This window comes from Caretta caretta, chromosome 6 (genome assembly GCF_965140235.1).
Source record: "Caretta caretta isolate rCarCar2 chromosome 6, rCarCar1.hap1, whole genome shotgun sequence".
Lineage (NCBI taxonomy): Eukaryota > Metazoa > Chordata > Testudines > Cheloniidae > Caretta > Caretta caretta.
Genome location: NC_134211.1, coordinates 12,957,083 through 12,975,294, shown reverse-complemented (window position 1 = coordinate 12,975,294; position 18,212 = coordinate 12,957,083). Strand labels below are relative to the sequence as shown.

At 51.9% G+C, this 18,212-nt stretch overlaps 1 protein-coding gene across 1 annotated transcript; it reads right to left on the bottom strand.

Moving 5' to 3' along the window:
• Positions 1–493: 493 nt before the first annotated feature.
• LOC125639016 (glycine N-acyltransferase-like protein 3) lies at positions 494–5,966 on the bottom strand. The gene is made up of 6 exons (XM_048855415.2): positions 5,730–5,966; positions 5,301–5,431; positions 4,166–4,273; positions 3,870–3,990; positions 3,390–3,510; positions 494–1,961 (listed from the first exon to the last, which is right to left on the bottom strand). The coding sequence occupies exons 2-6, from the start codon at positions 5,376–5,378 to the stop codon at positions 1,505–1,507; spliced, it is 885 nt and encodes a 294-aa protein (XP_048711372.2). The 5' UTR covers positions 5,379–5,431; positions 5,730–5,966; the 3' UTR covers positions 494–1,504.
• Between the last annotated feature and the right edge of the window lie 12,246 nt (positions 5,967–18,212).

Sequence of the window (18,212 nt, the reverse complement as noted above, 5' to 3'; positions counted from 1 at the left end):
CCAGTGGTGGGTACTGCTCCAGAGTCACCTAAAGTGGAGCACCCATAGGGACACTACTCGAAGAAGAAGAGGAAGGTACTCACCTTGTGCAGTAACAATGGTTCTTCGAGATGTGTGTCCCTATGGGTGCTCCACAACCCACCCTCCTCCCCTCTACTTCGGAGTTCTCTATGGGGCTCTGTGGTAGAGAAGGAAGTGAGGGGGGTTCGCCCGTGCAGTGCTAAAGAGCCTTGAGGCAGACCACAAGGGAGGGAGAGAACATGCGTGGGCTCAACGGGACACTGCTACCAAAAATCTCCGATTAGAGGTGCAGGGGCACACAGACACCTAAAGTGGAGCACTCATAGGGACACACATCTCCAAGAACCATCGTTACTGCACAAGGTGAATAACTTCCTCTTGTGAGGCCCTAGCTGTAATTCTCCCATCCCCGTCACCCACGAGGTCCCAGCCATGCCAGGGAGTGCTGCCACAAAGGGGAAATACTCAAAGGTGTCTTCAACAATCAGTTTAATTGCGGCTGGGATCACATAGCCCCAAACGCTTCCTGCTATCAGTCAATGCCGGTGGGTGGAGTTAAGGGGATTTAGGTGTCTTGGCTGTGTGGTGCTGAATTTAACACATCTGGATTGGGTTTGAGTGTGACCTCAGGCCGGGAATCTTTGGGGATAGTGAAGTTTGGTTTGAGGATAATCAATATCCCCAGGAGGTATTTAACCCATGAGTTACTGAGACAGACTGGCCCTTGAGGGAGTCCTTGGCATGGGAACACTTTCGGGCTGGTCAGTATCAATACAGAACAGGTTTTGTGTGTTAGAAACATCATGCCCAGCACATTGTGCTCAAGGAGATGTTGCTGAATGGAGACCTATTGCACAGCCCCTCCTGCCCCGTTTAAAGCTGCTACCGTTTGTATTGTCCAGGAGTGGCGAAAGGAGCTGATGAGAGCAGACTGCAATGGCGAGAAACGTGACAAGCCCAAGAGAAGCGGGGGAGAGGGAGATCGGGAGATGTCTCTGTCAGGGTGTGGGGAGGGTGACACACTGACTGGAGGAGTTAGAGATGCAATAGGCTGAGCAGGATGTCCCAGGGAAAGCAGGGGAGAAGGAGCAGAGCAGATGCAGGAGGAGGGTGAGCATGTAACTTGATTAGGTGGAAAATCATTGAGCCATTGCTGGCGTGTCTGGAAGAGGAACTGGGATGGGGCAGTGTAGCAGAAGTGGGATGGGGGTGCTGTGTGTACGGGTCTTGGGGGGTAGGGTCCACCAAGGAGGGCAGGTTATGGTGCTCAGGAGAGTAGGACAGACCCTCTAAAGATGAGTATTGGGCTGTGGGGGAGGGCAAGGCCTTTGGGGCTGCGGGTTGCAGGGCCCATGTGAGGCTGGCGCTGGAAGATGTTACTGGTTCCACTGGGCATAACACTGATCCGCAGACTCCCCCACACCCTCCCTTGGCTTCCCTTAGCCCCAGCCTGGCAGGTCCCCTGGGTGGCTGGGCTGGGGACTCATGCGGGGGCTGTGCCCGTTGCTGGGCTGGGGGTTAACGTGGGGGTTCTATGCAGTGCTGCGTTGTGGAGGATGAAGTGGCACCAATTGGGCTGGCACTGGAAGCCCTGCCTCTCCTGCAGCCTCTGCACGGGGTAGTTGTCCACGGCCACGTGGCAGTAGCTGGGATAGCCCCATGTGTGCATCTGCTTGGCCATGACATTCAGCAGCACCTGGATGTAGCCGCATCCCCGGTGCTGGAGCAGGGTGTAGCCGTGAGTCATGATGCCAAACGGGTCTGTAATGATCCAGCTGACAGGGCGTCCAGCAGCGTCCAGGAGGCAGACACTGGGGAAGTGGCGGATCAGGTTGGCCAGGTACATCCTGCTGTTGTCGTTCCCCCCAAAGGCCCACGTCTCATTCAGCAGGTCGGCATGGGAAACATCCAGGGATGACAGCCTCACAGACGGGTCCAGTCTAGGGGGGCAGAGAGCAGCAGGGCCAAGCCCCAAAGGTCAGTGATCGGGATCAGACCCCAGAATCATGTGGTTGGCCGTAAGATCATGAGGCTTTTTTTAAAGATTACGTTGTGATTGCTGGTGTCCCTTGATAGTTGAACTCCTCCCACCTCCGGGTGTTGCCAACACTCCCAGATTTATTAGGGTGTTATGGGCCCCACTGCAGAAGTTTCTAGTCCCACATCTCTCCATCTCCCATACAGCAATTCATAGAATCATAGAATCATAGAATATCAGGGTTGGAAGGGACCCCTGAAGGTCATCTAGTCCAACCCCCTGCTCGAATTCATTCTGCCCCATCAGTTCTGCCCCCCACAGTCACCCATCAACTCTGTCCCCAGCCTCCCCTCTGCACCTCCTGATGTTGTTCCACCCCTCCCAGCCCTGTGGCGACTGCAGCGAGCTCCCCTCTCCCAGGCCAGGTGTTCCAGGGAAGGGGGAAGCCCAGGCACCATCTTGTCCACATCATTGCTCACAGGAAGGGATGGGGAGCAGAAGCGATGTCACCCTGAGATGCTGAGCAATTCTTGCTGCCTCTTCACCCCCTCCCCACCCCACCCATGACAAGGGTGTCACATTACTGCGGGGAGGGGCAGGGAACTCTTACTGCAGCAGCTGTGAGAGGCAGCCAATTGGAGGGGGCTTCCCGCCCAGGCAGAGGGGAATTCCCATGAAGGTCATCATGAAACCCCGCCAAACTCATGGGACTCAGCAAAGGGGGATGCTGTAGCCAAGTGGAGGGGGCAGTTGGCTGACTCAAGGTGTGGGGAATGGGACACTAACCCACACAGTGGCAGCTCTGCCTAATGTCCCTTCTACTTAGAACTGAGTGTCTCATTTCCCTTCCTGGTAGAGACGCCCCCTGGGTATCTGCCCCTCCTGGGGTTCTGGGTGAGGAGCCAAAGTCTGAACAGACTGTGGACAGGGAAGGTTCCTCTCCATCCTGGTCCAGGACAGATGTGGTGAAGGGACAGGGTGAGCAGAGTCGCTCACTGCCCAAGCCCAGCCAGGGCTGATAGCTATTTGCAGGAGTGCCCTTCCCCAGGGGCTGTGGGTGGGTCCCATTGGTGGCATAGAAGCCATTTGCATCAGGGTTTTCTGGCAGAGGCTGGGGCCCGGTGCAGCAGCTGAACAGGGCCCTCCACATACCTGGTCCCACCCAATGGCTATGCTCCCCAGTCCCAGCGGGGTCCCTGTGGGAGGTTGGGCTTAGCACCAATCCCACTGGGATTCTGCTGGTGGCAACAGGGCCCCAGGCTCTGCATGGGGAATAGCCAGCCAGAGCATGGGTATCCCAGTGCCATGCTGGCCAATGCCCCAGCCTCTCAGGCTGTCCCCTTCCCTACCACACCCCCTGTGGGGAACTGTGATGCAGGCAGACACTGACCGGATCTCGGGCATGGTGCTGGGATCTGGGTGGAGGTAGGTGAAGAAGCGGGATGCTTCCAGCTGGACTGCCTTAGCCTTGGCGATGTCCCTGGTGGCCTCGTACACCCCATTCTGGAGCCCTGCAGGTGGCAGGAATGCACCGTGAGCAGTGGGAACGGGGACTGTAGGGTGGTGAGAAAAGGGTCCATATGTGTGGGGAGCTCAGCCTGGCACAGGGGACAGGAGTCTGAGCTTCCAATCCCCTAGCTCCAGCCCTCAGGCAAGAGGATGTGGTCAGGTGAGCTGACCCCTGCCCAGCCCTGGCAAGGGGCTGCCCCATAGGTACCCCAGAGAGCTCATGGGAGCAGCCATGCAGCCTCGGGGGAGCTGAGGGCTTCGGGGCTGTTACTGTAGGGCGGGATCCAGGGGTTGGGCCCCGACATGATGTATCTGCTCAATCGCTGTGTGGCTCTCCCCAGTGCTGTGGGGCCCATGTTACCGAGGATGCAGAAGGCCTGGCCCCAGTTGACGGCACTGCCCAGCAGGGCCCGGTTGGCGCCTAGGTCCCGGTAGAATGCTGCGTATGTGTTGGTGTAGAAATCAGCGTCGTCCGATGCCACCTGCCGGGGGAGACAAGGAGCAGGGTGGCGAACTCCCAAAGGAATGACTGATCTGCCTGCCCACGCTGATCCAGCCTGGAAAGGCCCCAAATCCCAATTCCCCTCCTCCCCGCTCCTCAACCCCGCCTGAGCCAGCCAGTCTCCCAGGTGTAGCACGGTGGCTAAGGGGCGGCACCTCTCTGCGCGGCCGGGTGAGGATGGCTTTGAACTCGGGCCATGTATCCACCAGCACTTCATGTCCAGCCGGGTTCCCGCGGTTTATGTTCATCACGACACTGTGAACCTGCCAGAGATACAAGGATGTTGGGGATCAGAGCTGGAGGAGGGACAGCAATTCCCACTCTCACGACTGTGCCAGGAGCCTCCAAATGTTTATTGTGCGGTTTCAGCGTCATGGTCTTCTGCGCCTTCTCCGAGTGTTTTTTGCCCTTCCCCAAAATGGCTGCCCTCTCCTGTCCCTGACAGTATGGCTGACACCACAAGCTGCCCTTAGCCAAGATGGCTGCCTCCTCAGAATGATTTCACGGGGGCAAGGCCAGGGAAAATGGCTGCTCCAGGCTTTGGGGAGCAGAGACTGGGGAGTTGCAGGGGAATGTGGGGAGCAGCAAGGAGAAGAGATTGGGGGCTGAGTGGGGGGATGTGGGGTGACACTAGGGTTGGGGGTGAGAGGCAGGGAGGGAATTGTGATGTGGGGGGGTTGAGTGTTGGGGGTAATATGGGGCAAGGTCTATGGGGAGTGAGGGCTGGGGGGCTTCTCTCCCCCCCCCCCGATTTACTGTCCTGATTTTGGGGTCTGATCCCTAAGTTGTTTTGTGGCCCCTGGGCTGGTATTGCAGGGGAGATCGGAGACGGGTCAAAGGGGCTGGTGACCCGCACACCCACAGGAGCCATGTGATGGGCATGGAGCCATGGAGGGAGCCAGAGCTACCCAGCTCTCTGATTAGCTGTCACGGAGCCCGCCCATGCAGTGATTGGCTGACACAGTGCCCACCTGTGGTGTGATTGGCTGATACAGAGCCAACTTGCCCTGTGATTGGCTAGGAAGGTCCCACTGGCTACACTGGGTGAGCAGCAGGAATTGGTGATGGGTTTGGACTTTGGGAGACACGAGAGGTGCAGGAGCAGGTGGCTGGGAGAGCAGCCATCATCTTCGGGGGAGGGGCCTGCCCCTCTAGCCTGATCTCTAACCCATCTCTCAGGGGAGTCAGAGCGACCTTCCCCTGCTCTCTGCCCCATGGCTGGGGCGGGGGTTGGGGGGTTGAGTCCCATCCCGGGGGTGCGGGCAGTGGGGCTAGACACAGCCATGTCACCTGCAACGTCTCAGGCAGGAGCCTCTGTAGTGTCGCCTCCAGCAGCTGCAGCTTGGAGGAGCAGCTCAGGATCAGCATCTCTGTCAGGATGGGCCCTTGGCAGCTTCCAGAGGTTGTGGCGTTGGGGGCACCTGCGCGGGTGGAGGAGAGAAACGTATCAGTTTCCTGTGTCTGTCACCACAATGTCACCCCAGAAGCTGGCAGGGTGTGTGTAACCTCCCACCCCTGCAATGACAAACCTGCAGTAACAAAGCAGTCTGAGTGCAGCCCCTGTGTTCAACAGAGACCCTATAATAACAAACCAGTCTGTGTGCAGCCTCTGTGCTCACGAAAGATCCTACAGTAGCAATCCCTGTCTGTCTGTGTGGCCCCCGCCATGCCAGGGCTGGTCTGTGCAGGATTCAGATGCTCTCAGTAGCTCCCACTCACCTGGGCGGTCTCTGTGCCAGGGTAAGGGGCAGCCTCAGGGAAGATAGGGGGACAGGGTGTCCGTGAGGCAGTGAAGTCCTTGCCTGGCAGCAGCTGGTCCTGTCCCTGCTGGGTTTCTCCCTTGGAGGCTGCTCCAATGTTTTATCCCTGAGCGAATGAACCATTAACAGTCTGTGGCTGGCCCGGAGCTCGGGCAGCCACGTCCCTGCAGTCACAAGGCACCATTGGGATCCTTCCCTGGGCAGGGAGGGGCGAGAGGGTTTCCTGGGGCCAGCGGAGTAGAATTCTGAGGAAACACGAGCACAGCCAGGAGTGGGGCATGGGAAAACCAGTTATGATGCCCCTCAATCCAGACCCACAGCCCCTGCTGTCCCAGCTCTGGCCTCCCACCCAGCTCTGCTGATGCCCCTCAATCCCAAACTACACCATCTGCTGTCCCAGCCGTGGGCTCCCGCACAGCAACTTTCCTAACTGAGAAAGAAAAGGAGGACTTGTGGCACCTTAGAGACTAACAAATTTATTTGAGCATAAGCTTTTGTGAGCTACAGCTCACTTCATTGGTGCATCCGATGAAGTGAGCTGTAGCTCACGAAAGCTTATGCTCAAATAAATTTGTTAGTCTCTAAGGTGCCACAAGTCCTCCTTTTCTGAATGGGAGAGGGGTTAGCTGGAGCAGCTTGGCAGAGAGACAAAGTGCTTTTGAGGGCTGTTCCCCTCGGTGAAGGTGAGCCCCTCTTCCTCCCCCAGGTCTGTGATCAAAGGAAAGGTGCCCGGGTACCCCGAGAGATCCATTTCACCTCATTACAGCACTGGGTTGTGCACGTTGTGTCACTAACGGGGCATAGGGTCTTCCTGCCTGGGGGACTGTCATCAGTGAGGTGGGCACGAATGAAAGGTAAAAGACATTGTAGTGTTAGACGGCATCATGTACCCAAAGGGGACGAGGTTGAAGGGGTTGTAAAATTGAACAGATGTGATGTAGAGCAGGCTCAGTCCGTGTCTACACTGAAAACGCTGTAACAACAGTTCTTCTGCTGTCCTAGCACTGTCTGCACAGGGAGTTGGGTCGGTGTGACAACTTCGCTCCAGGGTGAGGATTTTTCCCTGGCTTGATCTGCCTTTGTAGTCTAAACTCGCCCTTAGCATTTGTGTGCTGGGCAAGTGTAGGGAATCACAGAATCATGGAAGATTAGGTTTGGAAGAGACCTCGGAGGTCATCTAGTCCAACCCCCTGCTCAAAGCTGGACCAACCCGAACTAAATCATCCCAGCCAAGGCTTTGTCACACTGGCCCTTCAGAACCTGGAGATTCCACCTTAGGGAACCCATTCCAGTGCTTCACACCCTCCTAGTGAAACAGTTTTTCCTAATATCAAACCTAGACCTCCTCCACTGCAACTTGAGACCATTACTCCTTGTTCTGTCATCTGCCGCCACTGAGAACAGTCTAGATCCATCCTCTTTGGAACCCTCTTCACGTAGTTGAAGCCCCTGTTCAGTACAGTGCAATGACAGAGCATGAGTAAGTGTATTATGGGTGTATCGGGGCATTTCTTCCCCGCTCCTCACACACGCTACGTAACATGGATTGGTGATAATGCTTGTGCTTTGTAACGTTTGGAGTGTGTAGTTGGTCTATGACCCAAAAATGTGGCGGTTATTTGTTACATATGTAAAAAGACTGGTGTGTCTCTCTCCTTCCCCCTCTCCAGCATACCCTGCAACATTTAGTATTCCCCGCCCCCCACCAGCATTTCCAGCTCACCCTCACCTTCCAATCCCATTAAGCCGTCAGCATTTTTGAAGGCAGTGGTGCAAAACAGCCACTGGTAGAAGCTGTGAACTTGAAGAAAAGTTGTTTTTGGAGTTCAGGAACCCCTTGATCAAATGATCTCAAATGTGGGTCACTAACCCTACATCGTACCCCCAGGAGGCATCCCAAATTTCAAGACAATCCAAGTAAGCATGGGGATTTTAGAGCACCTAGAATAATCTGCTTTGAAACAAAAATCTTAATTTTAATCGTAGCCAACCTGGTGTTCAGCTGTAAAATTGTATGAAATTAACCAGCAGCAGCTGCTTTGCTATCGTGGGGCCTATGGATCTCAGTGTGATGGTATCAGCTGAAGGCCCATTGAGATAATACAGCGTGGGCCAATGGCTCCATTCATCTCGGTGGTGTTCTCAGCCCTCCTCCCTCATTCAGTGCTTGGGAGCCCTTGCTATACACCAAGCCTGCCTATGCTTAGTTCTTTGCCCCAATCTAATGGTGTGGGGACAAGGGAAGGAGCTCAGCTACTGTCTAGAAGGGCAGGGGAGGCAAGGAGAAGGACTCAGCCCATCGAAGTGGCACAGGGCCCCCCAGATCCCAGCACACATGAGGGGAGGCAAGGAATGGGGTCAGACACCCCAAAAAGGGGCAGGGACCCCAGATCCTGGCACACACAAAGGGCTCAGAGACCCTGAGAGCGACAGCCACCGCAGATCCCAGTGCATGCACAGGGGCAGGGAGAGGGGCTCAGAGCCTCCTAAAGGGGGAGGGCCCCCCAGATTCTGGCTCATGTGAGAGGGACAGAGAGGTAGGGCTCAGACACCCCCAGAGGGAAAGGTCCTCCCAATCCCAGGGCACATATGGGAGGGAAGAATATGGGGGTGACTGACACCCACTCACCCTCCCTCCCACCACCATATCACCTGTCCCAATATCCCACCCCCTCACCTGAACCCCCAACCCCTCTGACCTCCCCATAATCCTCCTCCCTTTGCTGAAGCCCCAAACTCCTCTATCCCTATTTCCCCTCCCAGCAAGCATTCACAGAGGTCATTTATTTATATGAACTATTTTAAGCACCTTCTGAATCTTCTGGTATCCTGCAATTACATTTTCCCCACACCCCCAAATAATAAGATTAAGAACCCCTTTGGCAGAGGCTGGTTATAGCAGTAGGCATGGTTCCTTCTCTGATTTCTGCCAAGGGTTGGCTTTGAACTTTCAGCCTTCAACCTCCTTGATACTGTAATGCCCCTGCTTTGAGCTGCATGGGGCCTGGGAGCTGTGGTTGGCATGTAGCTTCATTGGATGGGAGATTGCTACAGTGGCTAGGAAGTCTGAAAGCTAAAGAAGGGGACAGCAAAGGGGATCTGGGATGCGGGGTGCTATGTCTATAGGGCTATGGGCAAGTTCCATCCAAGGAGGCTGGTTATGGGGCTGCAGCGGTTGGCCCCATGGGTAGAGTCCTACCAACTTCACAACCATGAAATCTGGTCTCCCCCATGAAATCTGGCTATTGTGGGGGGGCCCAGGATTGCCACCCTTAGTCCTACACTGCTGCTGGTGACAGTGCTGCCTTCAGAGCTCCGGTGGCAATACCGCACCCCTCCTAACCCCCTTTTGGGTCAGGACACCCACGGGATCGACACCATGAAACTTCAGATTTACAACATCTGAAACTGTGAAAATTACAATTTAAAAAATCCTAAAACTGTGAAACTGACCAAAATGGAGCATGAATTTGGTAGGGCCCCACCCCTGAGGCTGGTATGTGCTCTGTTACAGAGAGGTGCTGGAGAGACGGGAGATGTTTCTAGTTCCATTGGGCCCAATGTGGAACACTGGATTTTCCTGGCCACCCTGTTGGCCCTCAGCCCTGCCCCATGGAGGTTGCTGGGGAAGGGGACTTAGGTAAGAGGTGGTAGCTGGTGCTGGGTCAGGGGGCTCAGACGAGAGCCATCACTGGCTCTGGAGTGTGGATAATGATGGCACAGGCTGGGCTGGCGCTGGAAGCCCTGGCTCTCCTGTAGCCTCTGTATGGGGAGGTTGTCCAGGGCCAAAGATGGGGCAGCCTCATGCATGCATCTGCTTGGCTCTCATGGTGCTGAGCACCTGCATGTAGCCGCGCCTACGATGCTGGGGCAGGGTTGCAGCCATGCGCCATGGTGTGACAGGATCCCCGGAGTGTAGCCTGGGACTGTGGGACCGCTGTGCCCCCTGAACTCTCTCCAGCCTGGGCTGTCTCTCACAATGCCTTGTAATCTTAGTGCCCAGCAGCAAACCTCTGCAGGTGCTGTTACCACTCCGCACAACACCATGTGGAGCCCACACCGTAACCGTGCCTTCGTGGATCACAACTGAGGATGCCAAATTCAGGATGAACTGCTGAGAAATAGGGCAAACACAACCCAAACCTGGTTGTTATTCTTTTATAAGATATAACTGTGACAGGTTTGGTCACAGAGACCCCCTTGGGACTGTCACCTGATGTGCTGGAATTACCTCTGAGCCCATTTTCCCGGCCAGCTTGGGACTCCAGAACCCTGCCTTGTTGAGCCAGACATACTAGCCTGCTGCAACACAGACCCAGATCTGGTCCACACCCCCAAAGCTGCAGACTTTAACCAAAAACTGCTCAGCAGGTCACCCCTCTTCAGCACCCAGACACCCAGTTCCCAATGGGATCCAAACCCTAAATAAATCTGTTTTACTCTGTATAAAGCTTGTACAGGGTAAACTCATAAATAGTCTGCCCACTTTGGCCCCTTTTCTTGGCAGACATCCCCAGCATGGATTTTAGGGTCCCATTGAACCTTTCCACCAGCTCATTGGCCTGGGAGTGGTAAGGGGCCGTCTTAAGCTGTCTCACTCCACCCACACACCTTCCATAACTCATTGAAGAACTGCGACGTAAAATTTGCCCCCCGATCAGACAAAATCTCCTTAGGGAAGCCCACTCTGCTGAATATGGTGAGCAGGGCTCTTGCTGCCATTTCAGCCTCTATGTTAGACAGCACAGTTGCCTCGGGATACCGAGTGGCGAAATCCATCACCACTAAAATATATTTGTTCCCCCTCTGAGTGGGGCACGGCATAGGACCCACTATGTCCATTGCCACCCTTTGGAATGCCTCCTGTATGACAGGAAAGGGATGCAGCAGAGCCTTCTGGGGTCCCACCGGTTTCTTCCTCTCTTGACACACAGCACAAGTCCTACAATAATCCCTCACATCACTCTGTATCCCTGGCCAGTAGCAATTCCTCCTCAGCCTGTCATAAGTCCTCTGTACCACGAAGTGACCAGCAAAGGGACTATCATGCGCTACAGCACTAATTCCTCCCCGGGTTGACTGGGTACAACCAACTGCTTATAGGAGAGGCCTCAAACACGCGGTCGGCCCGTTGAGTTATTTCCTGCGGCCCGCCCCAGGCGCCGACTGCACCAGCAGCCAAGCTCCCCGCCCTCCCCTCCCCACCCCGAGCACGCCACGTCCTAGCTCCTCTGCCTACCTCCCCGTGCTTCCCGCTGCCAAACTTAGGACTTTCCAGGAGGGACGGGGGAGGAGGGGGGATGCAGCGTGCTCAGGGGAGGAGGGGAAGAAGAGGTGGGGACGGGGCGGGGATTTGGGGAAGGGGTTGGAATGGGGATGGGGTAGGGGCGGGAAGAGGGGTGGGGCCTCATGGAAGGGATGGAGTGGGGGCAGGGCCAGGGGCGGCGGGGGGGCTTTAACCAAAGTAATTCTAAAAGTAAATGCATGTTTTGTCATTTGAGTGAGGTGCATTACTGAGTGTTTACATTTTGTTAAAACCCCTCTTCACATTACAGTTTTTAAAAAGTTAATACGTTGACTTTTAATAGCGTACTGTATTACTCTTCATTTTTTTTCATTTTTGACTATACTTTTGTATTGTTGTGTGAAAAGGTTTCAGTGATGCGGCCCTCGGGCCAATGTACTAGTCGTCATGCAGCCCTCATGGTGATTTGAGTTTCAGATCCCTAGCTTATAGGGTTGGCCGGGGCCTCGGTTCTTCCCTATAGGGGACTCCCTATACAGTTTCCCATCCTCTTCAAAAAACTTCTCCCCCACCTTCCTGGAGTTCCCTCCAAGACACGCTTTCTGATGCCCTCAAGGGAGGGGTCACAAATTCCAAACTGCTACGCTCGAGCCTGGTTCTGCAGGAATTTGACGTGGAAATTATGCACATTACAGGAAGAGACAACTGGGTAGCAGATGCCCTGTCCAGAAAAGACGAATTTTATGTATACTGCCTCCACCATGGACAGTGTACAAGTCTCTGGCAGTAAGTTCAGGAGCAGGGTGTGACTTTGCATTCCATATGTTTTATGGAAATATGCTTATGAGGGTAAATATGATGTAACTGAAATATGCGTTATGCAAAAGGTCCCTTGTAAGGTATCATAACAAAGGTTATAACCTACTGAATATATTCCTCCTATTTGTATGCATGTATCATTCTTGTATCTGAAGCTAGAAATATGAAAAGAACAAGGAGTCCGGTGGCTCCTTAAAGACCAACAGGTTTATTTGGGCATAAGCTTTTGTGGGTAAAAACCCCACTTCTTCAGATGTTTTTTACCCACAAAGGCTTGCTTATGCCCAAATAAATCCGTTAGTCTTTAAGGTGCCACTGGACTCCTTGTTGTTTTTGTGGATACGGACTAACACGGCAACCCCTCTGATACTTAGAAATATGAAGTATAACTCTGAGGTCCTATTGTAATTATGCAAGTGTGGGCCATTAATGGTGGTTTAGAATCTTGACGGCTCCCATTGACTAGGACTATTGGTTGTAAAGGGCTCTGTTTACTTGCAGACCTTCCTGGGTACCTGCAGGCTAGCCCTGGAAGAATGGAGGCTGGGGTTTCACCGGAGATGTGAACATGTCATAGAATCATAGAATCATAGATTATCAGGGTTGGAAGGGACCTCAGGAGGTCATCTAGTCCAACCCCCTGCTCAAAGCAGGACCAATCCCCAACTAAATCATCCCAGCCAGGGCTTTGTCAAGCCTGACCTTAAAAATATCTAAGGAAGGAGATTCCACCACCTCCCTAGGTAACGCATTCCAGTGCTTCACCACCCTCCTAGTGAAAAAGTTTTTCCTAATATCCAACCTAAACCTCCCCCACTGCAACTAGAGACCATTACTCCTCATTCTGTCATCAGCTACCACTGAGAACAGTCTAGATCCATCCTCTTTGGAACCCTCTTTCAGGTAGTTGAAAGCAGCTATCAAATCCCCCCTCATTCTTCTCTTCTGCAGACTAAACATCCCCAGTTCCCTCAGCCTCTCCTCATAAGTCATGTGTTCCAGTCCCCTAATCATTTTTGTTGCCCTCCGCTGGACGTTTTCCAATTTTCCCACATCCTTCTTGTCGTGTGGGGCCCAAAACTGGACACAGTACTCCAGATGAGGCCTCACCAGTGTCGAATAGAGGGGAACGATCACGTCCCTCGATCTGCTGGCAATGCCCCTACATATACATCCCAAAATGCGATTGGCCTTCTTGGCAACAAGGGCACACTGTTGTCATCTTATACTGGAATCCATCTTAAAGCTGGTGCTTTTTCATTTAGAAGGAGGGGTGGGGACCCAGAGAGACAAATGATTCCCGCCTTGTGCCAAAACTATAAAAGGGGGTGGAACAGTACAAAGGAGGTTCCAGTCATGAGAAAACCCCTAGTTTCCACCTAAGATGTCTGCTGAAATGAACAAGGACTGTACCAGGGGAAAGGCTTGGGCCCAGACTAGGAAGGAGTCTAGTCTGTGAAAGAAGCTTATTGGAACATCTCTGAGGGTGAGGTTTTACCTGTAATCAGTTTCTTAATGTATTAGGCTTAGACTTGTGTGTTTTTGCTTTATTTTGCTTGGTGACTTACTTTGTTCTGTCTGTTATTACTTGAAACCACTTAAATCCTACTTTTTATACTTAATTTATAAACAAAAGTGATTTTATTAACCCGGACAAAACGATTAATACTTGGGGGAGCAAACAGCTGTGCATATCTCTCTATCAGTGTTATAGAGGGTGGACAATTTATGAGTTTACCCTGTATAAGCTTTATACAGAGTAAAACGGATTTATTTGGGGTTTGGATCCCATTGGGAGCTGGGTGTCTGGGAGTTGGAGATGTGACCTGCTGAGCAGTTTTTGCTTAAAGTGCAGCTTTGGGGGCATGGACCAGACCTGGGTCTGTGTTGCAGCAGGCTAGCATGACTGGCTCAACAAGGTGGGGTTCTGGAGTCCCAAGCTGGCCGGGAAAACGGGCTCAGAGGTAATTCCAGCACATCAGGTGACAATCCCAAGAGGAAAGGAGTACTTGTGGCACCTTAGAGACTAACCAATTTATTTGAGCATGAGCTTTCGTGAGCTACAGCTCACTTCATCGGATGCATACCGTGGAAACTGCAGCAGACTTTATATATACACAGAGAATATGGAAATGGCCCACCTGATGATCACTTTAGATAAGCTATTACCAGCAGGACAGTGGGGTGGGAGGAGGTATTGTTTCATATTCTCTGTGTATATATAAAGTCTGCTGCAGTTTCCACGGTATGCATCCAATGAAGTGAGCTGTAGCTCACGAAAGCTCATGCTCAAATAAATTGGTTAGTCTCTAAGGTGCCACAAGTACTCCTTTTCTTTTTGCGAATACAGACTAACACGGCTGTTACTCTGAATCCCAAGAGGGTCTCTGTGACCAAATCCATCACAATACCAAACCGGCCACAAAAGTAAACTCCTGTGATTTCACCACACTGGCTAACAAAAAAACATAAAGACAGTTTCCTCAGGCATTCCAATTTTTATATCACCATCAATAACACTGGATTCAGAGATGAGTGGTTCTTTAGAGCCAGTCTCATCAAATAATAGGTTCTTCTGATCCCACAGGACCAACCACACACCCAGGTCAATATATAATTTAGAACTTACCCCAAAATCACACTGGTGCCTATCCTCTAGTATCTAAAATCTAAAGGTTTGTTCATAAAAAGAAAGAAAGGTGAGAGTTAAAATTGGTTAAAGGAATCAATTACATACAGTCATGGCAAAGTTCTTGGTTCAGGCTTGTAGTAGTGATGGAATAAACTGCTGGCTTAGGTCAAGTCTCTGGAGTACATCCACAGCTTAGATGGGTCATTCAGTCCTTTGTTCAGAGCTTCAGTTTGTAGCAAAGTTCCTCCAGAGGTAAGAAGCAGGATTCAAGACAAATTGGAGGTGTTTCCATGGCCTTTTATAGCTTTTACCATGTGGAGGGCATCCCATTGTTCTTACTGTGGGTGGAAAATTACGTCAACAAGATGGAGCTGGAGTCACATGGGCAAGTCACATGTTTACACCCAGTTTCCCTCAGTCATTGCAGGAAGCCATTACCTACACTCCAGACAGCACGTTTACATGACAGTTCACTCAGTATAGATGGGCATCTCCCATAGTCCATTGTCAACCAAGTGTTTCTTGATGAACCGCTTAACTTGAATAATCCCTCCAAGATGTACTGGCTAGCTACCTTGTGGGTGGTACTCCAGGAACCAACATTTGAAATCCAGGTATAGAGCCAGTACTTACAACTTAAAATACAAAAAATGATACATGCATACAGATAGCATAATCATAACAAGCAAATCATAACCTTTTCATAGACACCTCACTTGACAACCTTTGTACAATATTTGCTGCAAGTATATAACAGTGGTTGCAACAATGATCTGTATGGTCATATTTTAATCAGATAACATCTCACACACCCAGCTAGATTGCATGAATGCTCCCAGAGCCACACGTGAATCACACCGGGAAAGGCACCAGCCAAATCCCCCCAGCTCCCAGCATTGTACCTCAGGAATACCTCAGGGACCTAGACAAATTGGAGGAATGGGCCAAAAGAAATCTGATGAGGTTCAACAAGGACAAGTGCAGAGTCCTACACTTAGGACGGAAGAATCCCATGCACCGCTACAGACTAGGGCCCGAATGGATAGGCAGCAGTTCTGCAGAAAAGGACCTAGGGATTACAATGGACGAGAAGCTGGATATGAGTCAACAGTGTGCCCTTGTTGCCAAGAAAGCCAATGGCATTTTGGAATGTATATGTAGGGGCACTGCCAGCAGATCGAGGGACGTGATCGTTCCCCTCTATTTGACACTGGTGAGGCCTCATCTGGAGTACTGTGTTCAGTTTTGGGCCCCACACTACAAGAAGGATGTGGAAAAATTGGAAAACGTCCAGCGGAGGGCAACAAAAATGATTAGTGGACTGGAACACATGACTTATGAGGAGAGGCTGAGGGAACTGGGGATGTTTAGTCTGCAGAAGAGAAGAATGAGGGGGGATTTGATAGCTGCTTTCAACTACCTGAAAGGGGGTTCCAAAGAGGATGGCTCTAGACTGTTCTCAGTGGTAGCAGATGACAGAACAAGGAGTAATAGTCTCAAGTTGCTGTGTGGGGGAGATTTAGGTTGGATATTAGGAAAAACTTTTTCACTAGGAGGGTGGTGAAACACTGGAATGCATTACCTAGGGAGGTGGTGGAATCTCCTTCCCTAGAAGTTTTTAAGGTCAGGCTTGACAAAGCCCTGGCTGGGATGATTTAGTCGTGGATTGGTCCTGCTTTGAGCAGGGGGTTGGATTAGATGACCTCCTGAGGTCTCTTCCAACCCTGATACTCTATGATTCTATGATTCGCCGCATAGGGCCACTTCATGTTCAGCAGGTCGGCGTGAGAGTCGTCCAGGGACGAGAACCTCATGGCAGAGTCCAGCCTGGGGAAGCAGAGGGGGACAGGCTAAATCCAGGGGAGGGAGGGACTATCTGGCTCAGGGAAGTGGGGAGCATGGGGTCTTTCCCCACTAACACAGGTGGGAGCAGCGCTGTGTCATGTCCCTGCTCGGTGGCTCTCAGAGGGGGTATTTCTTTCCTCAGGGAAGCTTCTCCCCATTCCCAGAGTGACCCTGGAGCCAGACCCTTCGCTGGGGTCCTGAGTGAGCGGCCAATGACTGAACAGGCTTTTGGGGAGGGAAGATGCCCCTGCCCCTGGGGCCCAGGTGGCTGGCGGAGTCGTGGCACGGGACAGATGGCTGGTGGAGGAAGCATGGCTGGTAGCTGTCCGTGCTCTGCCTGGGCTGCTTGGCCAGGGTGCAGATCTCCAGAGCTGTGGGTTGGGCAGCTGTTGGGCAGGGGCATCACTTGCTATGGAGCAAGGGGGGCCATTGCCCACCTAGGCCTTGTCTTGCCCTCCCTCCATGGGTCTATCTGCTCTATTTTTTGCCTCACCTACCTTTTCAGGATACAGGATCGCCTGTAATGTTCAAACACAGCTTTGCTCCCCGTACCTCTCAGGATTTTCTGAAATGACAACCTATGTGGGGGCTGAATCAGGATCCCCTGAGAAGGGTTGCCCCCCTTTGGGATGCCACCTGATGTTCGGGGACACCACTGAGATCACCTGTTCTGCCAGCATGGGCCCCCTTTTTACCTGTCTTGCTGAGCCAGGCTAGTAAGCCTCCTCCAGCACACCCAGAGGCAGGGCCATACCCAACTGCAGAACAAGACAGACACTGAGATCAGCTCTGGAAAGCCTCAGTTTAAGGGATTTGTCCCAGCACTCAGGTATCCACCTCCCTTGGAGTGCAGACCCAAAGGTATATTGTCTTTTCTCTGTAGAGAAATCTATACAATGCAAGCTCATAAATTTGCCCCCTCCCTCAGTGTGGTAGAACATATGCACAACTTCTTCCCCTCCCTGCCCCCAGTTAGAAATTACAGAAACTGGGTTTAATAATAAACAAAGCAAATTTTATTAACTATAACAGGCAGATTTTAAGTGGTTAAAGGGGTAGCAAACAGAACAAAACAGATTACTAAGCAAATAAAACAAAACACGCAAACTAAATTTGATTCACTAAAGAAACAGGCTATAAAATCTAATTTCTCACCCTAACTATTGTCACAGGTAGATTATAGAAAGTCTAGAAAGGCAGCTGCACTGGCCTGCAGCTTGAGACTTCAGGTATTTCCACTCACAGACTGGACGCCCTCCCAACCTGGGTTCAACCCTTCTCCCCTAAGTTCAATTCTTGTTTCCAGGTGTTTTTCAGTGTCTCTTTGGGTGGGGAGGCAGAGGAGAACCATGATCATATCACTCCCCTGCCTTATATATCTCTTGTGTATGGTGGGAACCCTTTGTCTCGCAGTGGAAGAACACTGGCATTCCAAGGGGTGGGTCCAGTACCAGATGACTCAGACCCATGTCTCTGCAGGGCTGTGGCAGCCATTACTCGTAGGCTGCTTGGAGCATCCAGAGGAAGACTAAGCTCTTTCACAGTCCATTGTCTTTGCTAATTAGCCCTGTCTGGCTTTTCCATTGTTGTACCTGAAGGGCTGGTTGGGGGTGACAACTGAAGTAACACATTTGAAATACAGATACATAGTCAATATTCCTAAGTTCAGATACAGAAATGATACAGGCTTACAAATTGGATAATCACATTCAGTAAATCATAACCTTTCCAATAATATCTCACCTGAACCATCTTGCATAAAGCATCTCAGTTATGTCATATCCATATCATAAGTATATTTTCATAAAGAATATGGAGTGTAATGTCACACCCCTACCCCAAACACCCCGTGCCTGAGCTCTCTAGTGCCTGCAGGGTCCCTGAGCAGCCAGAGAGCAGGC

Coding starts and splice junctions, on each gene's coding strand:
- LOC125639016 (XM_048855415.2), bottom strand. CDS start 5,378: ATGCTGATCCTGAGCTGCTCCTCCAAGCTGCAGCTGCTGGAGGCGACA. Junction 4,274..5,300: donor TCCTGCCTGAGACGTTGCAG/GTGACATGGCTG, acceptor TATCTCTGGCAG/GTTCACAGTGTCGTGATGAA. Junction 1,962..3,389: donor AGCACCATGCCCGAGATCCG/GTCAGTGTCTGC, acceptor CTGCCCCCCTAG/ACTGGACCCGTCTGTGAGGC.